Raw genomic sequence first — 13,839 nt, 5'->3', positions numbered from 1 at the left:
CAGCGAGCCATGATGTCCACGACAATAGATAGAGACGTTAACGAGTTGTGCGAGGTATCGGCTGAGATTTGTGGAGTACAATTCAAAAAACAACTATAGGTCTAATAATGAATTATTGTGATGTTAAATAGACAAAGTTAGCTATCAAAGAGCGACATTGTTTTTCATTGGGACCTTCGTCCCTTCAAGGCTAGGCCTATACCATCCTAGCTAGTCTAGGCCTAGAGTAGGATAAGGCTAGCGCGACATGCAGACGTTGGTACGAGTAGGTTAGTCTACAAACGTCACCTAAAGTAATTGATTTTACCCGGCAGAACGAAAGAAGGAAACTCCGCTTTTCAGTCGTTTAGGCCCTTGTTTTTAGACAAACAATGACCTTTCAGAGGTCAAATTGCTGTCAAGAATATGAATTGGCTACTTCGCAGCAATTACATTATTTGTTGAGAAGTCTCAGCAACATCAAGTGTTTTTTTTTTGCCTTTGTAAGTTAGCTTTTACCTTAGATTCTTGATATTATTATGATGATGTCATTTACATTGTATCAGAATTTTAACGTTAACAACATTAGTACTTATGTCATTTTACATACCAGTATTACAGGTTTAACTTCCAATTCCTGGTACCAGCACACAAACTATTAAATAAAAATAACAATATTTAATGTAGGCTATGGTCTAGAGGAAGAACTCTTGGATGGGTTAAATCACTAAATTAACTATTATTTTTAGTCAAAAACCTTTAGTAGTATCTGAAGACACAGGGTCTGTGCTTGTCTGATCAGGGGAAATGCTAGCATTCTAAATTTACCACTTTTCTATTCATTTCTGCAATAAAATTCTGTTAGGAGGCTTAAGTACATTTTGCAACACTAAAGGAGAGAGATTGTAGATGCTGCGCAAGATATTTGATTAGTGGAATTCATCTGAATGTTAAATGTTTGCTAAGCAATGGTGTTAAATATTTGGTCAAAACAGTCACTCTGTTGCTAAGCAAGAGTTGAGATCTTTGGACGTGTGTGTGTATGTGTGAGGGTGTGTGTGTGTGAGGAGGGGGTGGTGCCATATGTGGGGATACTGTATATGTGATTATTAGTTATGTGAGCCTGTGTCAATCTTTGTTTTTAAAAACCAGAATTGAGAATGAGTACTTGTCCCTTGCGTGTATATATCGTATGAGCATCATAAAGTAAAGAGATGTCACAGGTGTTTTGTGAGGCAGGGATAGCAGTTAGAATTGCTGCCTTTTTCCTGACACCTCATACGTTCTAAGCCCACATACAAGACTCTTCCTTCCTTACTATGTATAATAGGAATTAATTCATTACATATTCTTCCTCTTATATTTTATTGAGTCTTTATATGTTATGGCTGTGTATTATTTTAAAAGTGTAGGCTACAGTAGGCTTTTATTAATGAAATTTGATTTTATAAATCATCAATTATTTATTTACAGTGTATACAAGATTAAACAATATTTTTTCTTCTAATTTTGTAGAAATTTATTTTAAAAAATCATGATATACAGTAATATATTATTATCAATTTTATTTTGTTGTAGTTGTTAAAATTATTGTTGTTTTCTTTGATTTATTATGCATATTTTGTAGAAGTTGGAAGTCAAAATTAGTTAACAATTATAGTGTATTATTTAAATATTTTAAACATGATTAGAAGGCATTGACCGAGTTTCAAAAATATTGGTTATGATTCAGGCTTGTTTGATTGTTTTTATTTCAAATCCAACCCAATTAATACAAACAAAAAGATTAGTTTCCATTGGGGTCCTGGTTAAAAATTTACAATAGAAAAACGAAACAAAAAAAGAGAAGAAAACAAACAGAAAACATTCACAATTGGAGGAAAGCATGACTTGGTTGGTCTTTCAGTTCATTTCGTAGATGTTGTGGCTTGACAATCAGTATCAGTAATCACTATATTTGTTAATTCATTTAGTATTTGTATCTCAGTTGTCATCACATTAATTTATTTTTTTATTAATATATTTTATAGGATTTCATATTGTACAGCCGACAAAACAAATGAAAAAGTGTTCGGGTTCATATCACAAAATCCTTACAATGACGCACTAGAACTTCATGCATACTTATGTACAAAGAGAAAAGTTGTAAGTACTGTACTATAACTGTGTTTTTGGCTCTTTGCCAACTTAATAAGAAATATAATGTATCATATGTTAGTGAATCATAAATTATGATGTACATGTGATTATTATTTCATGATAATAATAAATGTTGGTTGACTTTATTTTGTATGCATAAGCTTGAAAACTAAAAAATTTTTTATCCATAATATTCATCTATTTTACTTATTTACAAAGAGATTTAGTATTGATTGAATAAACAACAAAGCATATCCTGTATTTAATATAATGATCAATTATTCAGGCTTATGTCTGTATTAATGGTGACCCACTTTTATGTAATGTTTACATGATAATGCAAATTTAAAGTCTTCCGATATGTTTATTTATTTGAAATTGTTTAAATTTTATCTTATCCAGGCTGAAGCCATAGCTTTGACTGTAGCACATTCTTTCAACATAGCATATGAAAGGTGGGAAGAAAAACAAGATACAAACAATATAACAAATAGAGAACTTGCGTCAGGAGAAATGTTAGAATTACAAGAACAAGGTAATATTGGTAATGAAACAAAAAAAATTATATTTTATTTGGTTTTATTTTATTTAATATATTTTTGTTTTTTTATTAATATGTTATTATTTTATTTTAATTATAAAATAAACTTTATTTAATTTAAAAATATTTAAATCAATCACATATGCAAACAAATAAAGAGTAAAGCAAAGAAATTGTTAAAAATGCTTCACTACTCCTGGACTACTACTGCTGCTTCCATCTCTTTACTAGACTAGGTTACCATCAATGCAGCGAGTAGGGAAGCCTACAGAGTGCTTTACTTTATAGTAACATAGTTTTGTTTTGGTTTATTGTACCATAATTTGTTTATAGGGCAGATGATTGCTATCGTTATAATGCTTCCTCCTTGCTGCAAGTGGTTTATTATTTTTTAATTTTGTAACATGTTGTACCAGCTAGATGTGTCATTGTACCACCATCTGATCATATTTTGTCAGCCACTGTCCCTGATGTGCCAAGTCGTACCTTCCTTACAAGCTCATGTTGTACTGTCTACCCTTTTGTGACGTAATTGAAAATAAAAATACAGGGAAGTGATACTTTCTTATAAGCCTTAGGGTGTGCAGTATCACAGGATTTGAACCCAGTAGTTTAAAATCAAGCATCTTAACTAATACTATAGCCAGCGGTGGCACCAGAAATTTGCCGACTAGAGCCTCGGTCGACAGCCGGGAACAAAAAAATTTCTTTCAGACCACAATATTAGGGATTAGCAATGAAAATATTGTTATTTGGATAGGAAAATTATTATTTTTGTAATTTTTAATCTGACGACCTAGTCGTAGTATCAGACGACGGGGGTGCAGACCTGTCCGACGGGAAGGAAAATTTCCCCTGCCTCCCACTGGCACCACCACTGACGGTAGCTCTACTCGTTATTTTTATTTGACAGTAATGTTAATATTTTCCTTCAATGTACTTTGCTCTAAAATTGTGCTCAAAATAATCTTTTAATAACTATATATAAAACTTCCCTCAAAATATTGGTTACTAATTAAAAAAAACAACATGGGCTAATATTTGCGTAGTAAGTCCTGAAAAAAAAACAAAAAAACCAGACATATTTGATTTCCACTTCCAGTAAAATGTGGTTACCGCTAGTTTACTCAAGCTTCCATGGTGATTAAAATATTGCAATTCTATTGTGTGCTTACCAACAAGCATATGGTTATTATATTTTTAAACATATTTATTATATTTGTGAATGCGTCTATGTCTGATGGCTATGCTTAATTATGAAAATGTGTCCGACACAGATGTTTTGTTTTTATTGACGTATTTACTATATATTTGATTCGTCAATGGTTTTTTGTTTGTGCTGCCTTCTACCTTGTCCTTGAATCTGAATGAATGTCGCATAAATCTTGCTCTCTGCTGTTTACAATTCTCACAACAGACTTGTACTCAAAGTATTTTTTTTTTTTGGCTAACTGCCAAGTCGACCCTGACGCAGTCTTGACAACTTGCCAACTTTACTCCGTTAGTAGTACAGGATCATATACCTCGTCAAACTACTCTGCATAGCAGCACACCGACGTATATAATCTTCGAATAATCATTATGCACAATCTTGGAACCTTGCCAAATGATACGCATCTCTATGTATAATGTAACATTGAGGTATAATCCTATAACTATTAAAACAGGTGCTAGGAGATAAAGCAAGTCTTCCTAATAAAGAGGGTGTAAGTGCAAAGTAAGCAATCCATCATTATGCATTGTTGCAAATTTTAACATTCAAAAACATCCAAAGCAATCATCATAAAATTGTTTTGATGACCTTAATTACCTGGCTCGCTATATCATTCATCTTTGCTAGTAATGACAGTAGAACCCCTAAAAAGATTCATGACGGCATTAAAATCAAAGTAGCTTAATTCACGTGGTTATTTTGCTATGGTTGCTCAGGTACCAGTAGATATCGTAATCCGTTTTAGTCAGAGAGCCTGCAGATTTGATTGTTCCATTGACGTTTGTGAATCTATAATAGTTGGCAATAACAGTTTGTGTAGTTAATGATTAATTACAATTTGTTTAAAATTTTAGTTGAGCAGTTGCATTTACTACAATACAGTAACCATTTTCATTTCATTTCTCCTCAATGTTGTCCTACCTGCATCGTGCAAAGTATACCATACTTTCCTTTGGAAATTTATTGACCATTCTGAATACAAAAACACAATTAAAGTAAACGGAAAAGGAAATATATGACAGAAGTAGTAATTCTCAAAAAGCATTGAACTAAATTGCTGTTTAAAGTGAATCTCTCACCTCAAATTCCAAAGAGTTGTCCAATGCTATGTTATCTACCTTGTAACCACAGCCAAATGTTCTATAAATAACCTTTGTTGTTGGAAAAATTGTTGATATTTAAAACCTATTATAACATAGCATTTAAAAGGTTTATAAATTTCATTCTCACACTCTAATATAATCAATATTACTGTGAACCGATTAGCTCAAGTAATGTGCCAATGTGTGTATATGAACTGAACCATAGGTACCTGGTACAATAAAGTAAATACACCAGGTATTTGTGAAACATTCATAGATACCTGGTGCATTTACTTTACTATACGCTACAGGTGGTCTCTACTATAAAAAATCAAAAAACAGTTTCGGATGAAGTACGCCACCATATCAGCATGCAACGTTCGATGGAGACTCAGATGGCTGTGGGAGCTATAATAAATTCATAAAATGATAAAAATGCAATTCTTTTCTACTTTATGTGTATCATACCAAGTGTAGCCATCGTTTATCATCTTTGTTTCCTAAATCTGTAATTAACTTGGCTTCTCTCGATGTTCTCCTACAGTGTCCAGTCTAAATGTCTCATCACCTTTATGTATACCTGGTGAAGAGTCTTCATCAGAGAATGGCGTATCGCACGTAGAAAGTTCACTAGGAGCATCACCTCCTTTACCGTCCTCCAATGTAGTAATAGAACCGCCACCAAGGAACCCAAGAGGTAAGTCAATGTATGATATACATTTTTTTGCTATAAGAAGATTAGAAGTTGTGTGGCCAGAAGCTTTAGACTTTCAGTAAAAAAGTCGTGAGAGCAAGACATTTGTCTGTGTTTGCTTTATAGTGTATTAACCCTTAAATAAATATCTGTATATTAAAGCAAATTTTTATATTGCAGTTCCATCATCCTCAAGGATATGTAGCTCAGCACCGTCATCGTTACCCCCTCCTCCACCACCGCCTCGTCTAAACCATTCTAGGGCAGGACAACTGCGACGGGATAACAGCACTGGTACCGTAGTAACACAGGCAGAAACACATGTGACTCCATCAAGTACATTACATGACTGGGTATGTATTTCTATTTATTTAATTTTTAAGCTTAAGGGGATATACCAATTAGCAAAATTAATCAACTGAGTGGCATTCATTCACCAGACAACATGCAAACAATAAACTAAAAGTCTCATAAGTCTGTTAGGGTTAGTCATGATGTTACCATGACAGGAATTGAACCCAAGACCCTGGGGTTGAAGACAAACGTCGTAACCACCAGGCTACAGCTTCAGAGTGGTTAAACTTAAACTGCATCCCTTTGAAGTTTCACTCTTAAAATGGTACTTAGCTGTACAAAAGTAAATTGATAATCCCTATTCTTGCTCTCAGGTGACTTTCTCATATGTTGCCATTCAATTTTTCTTATTGCCAGAATAATGTTATATATTAAAAAAATCATTTAACATTTAAGTAAGAAACATGAGTAACTTCCCCAAGTAATATTGGACTTATTGAAACACTTCCTATGTTTCTGACTAAATCATTGACAAAAAGTTTATTTACCTTCTGTGATTCATACACAGCACTATGCTGTACAATTGATTAAATTAATACAAATTATATATATGAAACAATATACTTCCTTGATAAATTTTCTATTCCTACAAGAATTGCTTATAAATAATACATGGCCTTTTAAAATTTCTGATGTATCAATTGTTTATATGTAATTAAAAATAAAATAAATGTTTTGTAAATGTGTAATTCTACAATTTTGTTGTTTCAATTATTATGTGCACCTAGGTGTCATATATAGCATTGTCACGTTTATGTGTCTATATTCCTGAATTACTTTAGCACTTGCATGTTTTTACATTATTTCATTCACAATTTAAAATACTATCCATGATAATTAACAATAGGACATGATTTAGTACATTATTGTGAGTTTGTCGAATATTTTCCATGTCTTCTCTATATCTCTATATTAATATATTACATTGTCTCTGTATAGTATGTTATAATATTACATATTATAATTTTATATTAATTGTTATTATTCTACTGGCATACTTATTACAGATATACTGATTGTGGAAATACTGAAAATATAACCAAAAATATACACAAAATTGAATGTTTTGTCATTTTTTTTTATTGTGTGAACCATTGACTTACTTAAATATATAACAAAGCTCAACCTATTCAAATAATGTGGTCTAATTTTATTCTTCAAGCTTTTTTTAGGTCAACACAAACAGTATATCTTGAACTTTGATGTGAATTGTGGCACAGTAATAGTACATTGACATCAGTATATTGAAAACAATGTCACTTAATATTTATCTTGATGTTTTGTGCATTAAAGTGACACAAATTTCAACTGAACTTTTATTACTAAATTGAATCTTAGCCTTTGTGAAACTGCTTGTTTTTGACAATTATTGATGGATATGAAGCTTCAAAATGCTATGACCAATTATTATTTTCTCAGTACAGTATTATACTTGGTGACTGGCATGGATATTTTGGTTCAAACATAGACTTATTATAAGAATGTTGGAGGGCTGCTAACTTCAAATTTAATATTTTAAATGCACTAAATGTTTTTGTTTTTTTTCATAAGTTGAATGCATATTGGAATACATTTGGAATAAGATTATTATTCTTTTCATTAGCACCATTTCTAATATTTTAGGTGCAAACAATTTCCTTGTCTTTTTATTTTGAACAAAATTTACAATGAAATACACGCAATATTGCCATATCACGATGCTACTCCAGTCGTCTTACCACTTTCGCTTTCATGCGCCAATGTACCTTCATTTTTTTCTAGTTCCCTTTTAAAGCATACATATCCATCTCAGAGAGTTGCAGTACTTGCAATATATTATAATCCTAATCTAATTTATGTTACCATACGTTTAATTGATTAACCATCCCACATCCCACTTCAATATCAATGGAATTTTTCACAAACCATCATCTGCTTTCATTGAACACTGACTCATATTCATCTGGTCAATTCTTGGAATTTAACAATGCATGGTACTTAATATTACTGTATATATAATTTGTTATAACAAATAAAGAACTGCATGGGGCATTGCATAGCTCACATCAATCATCTATTTCATTTACTCAACCACTGGTGGCAGTCTTTCTTAAATTGCTTCCATTGATTTAAAACTTAAAAGATGGATTTTTTCTTTCGTAGAATATTCCAGATAGTAGTCTTGATGATTGTTTTTCCAAGTAAGTTAATATAAGGGCTAATATAGAAGTGTTCATATACAGACAGGGTTAATATATAGTAGAATTGTAATATTATTCATACAGTAATGGGCTGATATACATTTGCAGGGCTAGTAACATTATAGTATACCATTATTATTTACATATATAGGGATTTAGTATATTATTCTACAGATAATATTTACTATGAATACACTTTGACTAATTGTCAATTTAAGTGAAATGACTGAACAGATAGCTGAATTAAACTAACATCTCCTCATCCCATCTTTTTTCACCTTAATCCCAATGCCTTTAGCACCATTCCAATGTATGAAGTTCCTTTATTATCTAAGTCCCTTAATTACTGGCATTTGTATTTGCTTACTTTCTTTACAACTGGAAATTAGCTATTACTGTACATCCATTATACCACAAGTCCCACTAGTTGGTGTTCCTACTCTCTTCAAAACCTCTATCATCTTGTCTTATTTCCCTCTATCCAACCAAGGTCCCACACCAGTCTCTACTCAGGCTAAACCTATCAGTCTTTATTCAAGCTGATTAACCCTTCTACCTTCCCTACCCCAGTTATTCCTCATCCTCACCTACAGTACTTCTACTTATCTCAACAGCACTATGTAACTAATACAACAGAAGAATGCCAACTATGTTCACTTATCTACATATTTATTATTTAATTTAAGGAAAGCATGATAGATTTTTAGAGTATAGAAGATGAGGAATATTGTACTGTACTATATATTAATTTAAGAAATCTAATAGCTTTGGTTCCCTGCCCTAATGGAAAATTTACTGGATAAATCAGCAATTAATGACCATTGTTAATGATCAGTGTTTGTCTACTGTTGTTTTTTTTTTCATTCATTCATGAAATGAATTGTGAGTATATTATATTCTGGTTTTATTGATGTCTCGATTGATTTTTAAAATATAATGTCTATGCATTTGTCTCATTTTGAAATCTTCAATTTTTTTACAGACTAGCAGAGAGTCGAACCAAGCCTCAGATTCTGTCCCCTAACATACAACACACGGAATTTGACAACCAAATTATACACAACTTGTCCAACAAACGTCAAGATAAAGAAAGTTTATTTGAATGTAATTCAAGTAGTGATCTATTATTATAATTTTAAATGTAACATAGTTTTTCCATCGTTCTAAATTACAGTAGTAAATACTACAAGTTTATCATATTTTTAATAGGGCATAACTTCTACTTTCAGACGATTTCACTCAATTAAAATATTAAAGGTTTCATAAATTATTTTAAGTATTGGTGGTAGATAGATTAGTGAAATTATTTGGAGGAAAAATTGTTTATGTCAGTGAATAAATACATTGTTGAAATATTTGGCTAAATACAAAGAAATACATTGGAAGCAACTAATATGGTATTAATGTCTAAATACATAAAACCACATTTTAGAACATACATGGTGATGTCTAAACATAATCTAACATCCTATTCAGACTAGCATCTTATTTCGATTGGTTATAGGAATTACGACACCCAATCGCAAAGTAAAATTGTGTGTGAAAGCTCCCCAATATTAGTCGATAAGCAATCGATATTGCAATTGTTACCCGTTGCGATTGTGTGCTATAATCTTTATTACTCCCGATTACCACGGAATCCGATCGCAACGAATCCCACCGGCACAGTTTGGCTGAGGTCAGTCAATATAGGCCTAGCCACCGGAGGCTTAGGCCCTAAAATGTAAAGTTGGTTTGTGTTGGTCTGAATGCGCTGGTTGATTGCGATCAGGAGTAATAGCTTTTGGATTACCACAGTTTACATCGCAACTGATCGCAACAGAGTGTAGTCTGAATAGGGTATAAATTATTTCGTACATGGTGATGCATAAACACATCTAATACACGGTGATGCCTAAACACATCTAAATACATTTTAAAATATATGGTGACATTTTAAAACAATATTTGTTGATCATATAAACACATCTAAATATAATTTGATACATTATAATACATGATGCCTTAATCGTATGCAATTTTGAAACATTGTAGTACACTACATGCCTAATTTTTAATTGATACCTACAAAATCACTTCGGAACTCGTAGGAAATATATATTGAAAGCAGTGGTGGCTCCAGCAATATGCCAACAGGGGGTCTAACACGTCCAAAATGGCATTCAGGTTTACTTGTTATCTTTGTAAATATTTTTAACACTTTTGCCACTGGGTAATAACCTTTATGCAAGAATTGAAATCATATTTCAGAATTATTTCTTGACATCCAATTGGTATACTAATGCATAGTTGATCCTATCAATTGAAAGAACCTTTAGGAGCTTTTGAAGACACTCCTCATATTTCGTAAACCTACATATTATACAATATACAATACCATGTACATTTACACCTATAATTTCACTCTGTGAACTCTGAAATCTTTTTTTTATGTTACTGCCGCCATAAATATGTTTATGAAAATACAGTTCATAAACTGTGGTATGTAGCAGTGTGGAATGGAATTTATGTTGTAAATATCTGGATATTTTTACAAATTACATTTGTAACTTTATTTTGTATTGGGAGGTAAACTTCATAATTTTTTAGCAGTAAGGTTTATAAGCTATCAGAGGGTCTGTTGTTACATTTTCTTGCATGTACTGCATTCCTACTATTTAGCAAGTGCAGTACCAGAATTAGAATAAAATGTTGGGTATGCACAGTAGAATTGAGAATGTTGGAGTGGGGTGGGGGAGAGGGAGATCATAGATTATTGGGTTCATGATTTGTTTAAATATGAGATAATGGTTGTTTTATATAATTCAGATAAACAGTGTCTTCACTCTACAGTATCTCGGCATTTTAGTATCTTTTTGAATGTTTTATGAAATATTTCACGCCAAAGTGATGTAGATAATGGCAACTGATTATTATACCAATTACTATTATTATTATTATTATTATTAAAGTAAAATTAGTATATCGATTGTTTTATTTATTGTTCTATTAAGGATTTAAAATGTTATCTACTCTGTCTTGAAAGTGATGTTTTATTTACTGTCTGAAATTTAGTATATAGCCAAGACAAATATGTACAGATGTTTGGTATTTACTAATAAGTGTATTGTTTGTATGATGCAAATAAGTAGAAGATTGGGGGGGGGGGTCATTGTCCCTTATGAATATTGATATTGAAATGTATCAATGAATATGATGAGTATGCTAAAGTAATACGTCTCACACATTTTCATTATGCAAGACCTTCTTGAATATTCATAGCACATATTGAAATGTAATAATCCTCATGAATATTGATCAGTATGCTATAGTAACTATCTGTAGTACCACAGATTTTCATGATTATTTGTTAAAGCCATTTTACTGGTGATATTACTTAATGAATATTCATATAGGACATGTTCTCAGTCAATAGAGCTGTATCAAAAATGAAGTTTTACTTTATAGTTGAATGAAGGCAATTTAAATATATCTGGGAGGGGTGTAATTCTCCCAATTCTTGGAAATTTGTGACTGCAGCTTTAATATGTAATATGTGACCACTCTGTTTTAAAAACAGAATTGATTTTACCATTCACCTTGATGATTGGTTTAGAGCCATCACATGACATCCACATTTGATTTCCCTATGTTTTGAGCGGCACAACATGGCCTCTTAAAATACAGTACATTAAAAAATATTTATGAAAATATTGAATAACTCGTTTGAAAAGATCAATAAGTTTTGATGACTCACATATAACAAAGAATTTTTCAATGATTTACAGAACTACAAAAAAAAAAATTATCAAATTGATTACCAATTTACGGGTCTATGAAAAGAATAAGAGAGTTATTATGCATACAGTATATCATTTGGAGAGGAAAATGTTTTCCTCATTCTAATACAGTATTCATTTGAACACTGTACATTGTGAGCATATATTGATTTTATTTTCAAATGTTTTACCTCATCACAGAATGTATATCTTTACTAGAAACTTATTATACATCAAAAATATTTACATCAACAGTGAGCTTAAAATATAGGCGAATGAAACATGTCTGATAATACTGTAAACCAAGATTACAGTTTAGAGAAGAGAGTAATAAATTTCATGACTTGGAGATGAGCCTACATGTGCCCTGAAACACAAAAGATTACAGTTGATGATTTACTGTATAAAAAATTACATTGCTTGGATATTGTATATCATCTTACGGGAGTAATAGTATGTATTAAAACTAATGAAAGTGTGTGGTGGTTGATGTTAATGGCTGCCAAAAGACACTTTTCTTAATTGCTTTCCTTTGTTTTTTTTCAAGAGATTAAAAGATGAGAATAAACAAAAATCCCCTCAATACTGTAGACCTGTGGAACAGGTTTTCACTTGCATGAGGTCCTGTAAACATGCTTGTAGCTCCGGCTAGATCAGTAAGCCATGCCAATACCCTAGAAAAATTGGTATTTTTCATCAGGTCTGAAAATGTGTACAGTATATTATGAAATTTTTCAAACACTATATAAAATATGTAAGTTAAAGTAAGTTGATGAATAAATTGACAGAATCAGTTTCAAAGAATGAATCTTTGTTTTTGTGTTCTAATGACATCTTTTAAAGCTCTAAAGCCTTGCACAGTAGCATACCTGTTGAGCTATCTTGTGAAATCAGAAAATTGTTAGAACTGAATGTAGACATAAACATTTGCTGATTTAAATAAGTTATCAAACATCCTTGAGACAAAGATAAAATTATTAAGATAATATCTTTATGCTAATTTTTAAAATATGTATTTACGGTATTTAAGCGTCTGTTTGGCTATAAATTTTCAATCAACTAACTTCACACTCTTTAGCACATGCATAGTTCAACAGCACTAGTTCTTATTGCACCACACTAACAAGAGATCAATATGATACGCCCTTAGGAAGCATTTAACAAGAAGATGGGATCTCAAGAAGATACACATTTATGCCATGATTTAATGAAAAGATATATACAATACAGTTATCCAGAATTAAGCCTACATAATGAGCTTGTGCATACACACCGCCAGAAAAAATTCTTGATTGAGTAGATATAAAAATAAATATTCAGACCTGCCAAGGTTTTGGGGGGAAAAAACAGAGTACACACTACCTCGGACACACCACGCTTGTGGCTGAGGTGAAAACAATTTTAAGAATATGGCTCCTGTTGATGGTCGTAAATACATATTTAAACACGGTAGATGCAGGTGACATACCCTATCATCTTCTATTACTCTGCATATTACTCACACAATGTGATTGTACAGTACTCATATATGTAACAGTCAAAAGGAGAAAAAAATAAATAAATAAAAAATAAATTAAAAAAAATAAATAGAAACATACAATGGTGAATCGTTAGGTAACGGGACAGAGTAGTGCCAAAGTGCGAGTCATGCGAGCCATACATTTTAAATCTTTTTTTTTCTTCAGGTTATCCAGTTTTGCAAACACGTAGGCATAGCCTATATTCTTTGGCCTAGTAGATGCAAATGAATAACACACCGTGGAGCTTTGCCTGTGTAGTCCAGTCATGCGCAGTACATACACTTTTGGACTTTTTCGAATCGTCGATCCAAAAGTATGCAGCGCTGATAGATGCTGTTAAAACACAGATATACAAATACATACATATAAATATATGTAT

At 31.9% G+C, this 13,839-nt stretch overlaps 1 protein-coding gene across 2 annotated transcripts in view; it reads left to right on the top strand.

The window, feature by feature from the left end:
• LOC117105547 (low density lipoprotein receptor adapter protein 1-B-like) overlaps positions 1-12,741 on the top strand; it is a 21,067-nt gene extending 8,326 nt beyond the window's left edge. Inside the window, exons 4-9 of one of the 2 annotated variants that reach the window (XM_033246715.1) lie at positions 2,010-2,124; positions 2,521-2,653; positions 5,499-5,651; positions 5,829-6,001; positions 8,145-8,182; positions 9,165-12,741. In XM_033246715.1, coding sequence (XP_033102606.1) covers positions 2,010-2,124; positions 2,521-2,653; positions 5,499-5,651; positions 5,829-6,001; positions 8,145-8,182; positions 9,165-9,315 — 763 coding nt within the window. In that variant the 3' untranslated portion in view covers positions 9,316-12,741. The remainder of the gene's footprint in view (positions 1-2,009; positions 2,125-2,520; positions 2,654-5,498; positions 5,652-5,828; positions 6,002-8,144; positions 8,183-9,164) is intronic. The other variant, XM_033246716.1, reaches the window with a different exon arrangement.
• The last annotated feature ends 1,098 nt before the right edge of the window (positions 12,742-13,839 follow it).

Source organism: Anneissia japonica, unplaced genomic scaffold (assembly GCF_011630105.1).
Source record: "Anneissia japonica isolate Jap-2015-1 unplaced genomic scaffold, ASM1163010v1 scaffold287598_len761594_cov195, whole genome shotgun sequence".
Classification (NCBI taxonomy): Eukaryota; Metazoa; Echinodermata; class Crinoidea; order Comatulida; family Comatulidae; genus Anneissia; species Anneissia japonica.
The sequence above is the reverse complement of the archived record's forward strand: the minus strand, read 5'-3'. Positions and strand labels throughout refer to the sequence as shown.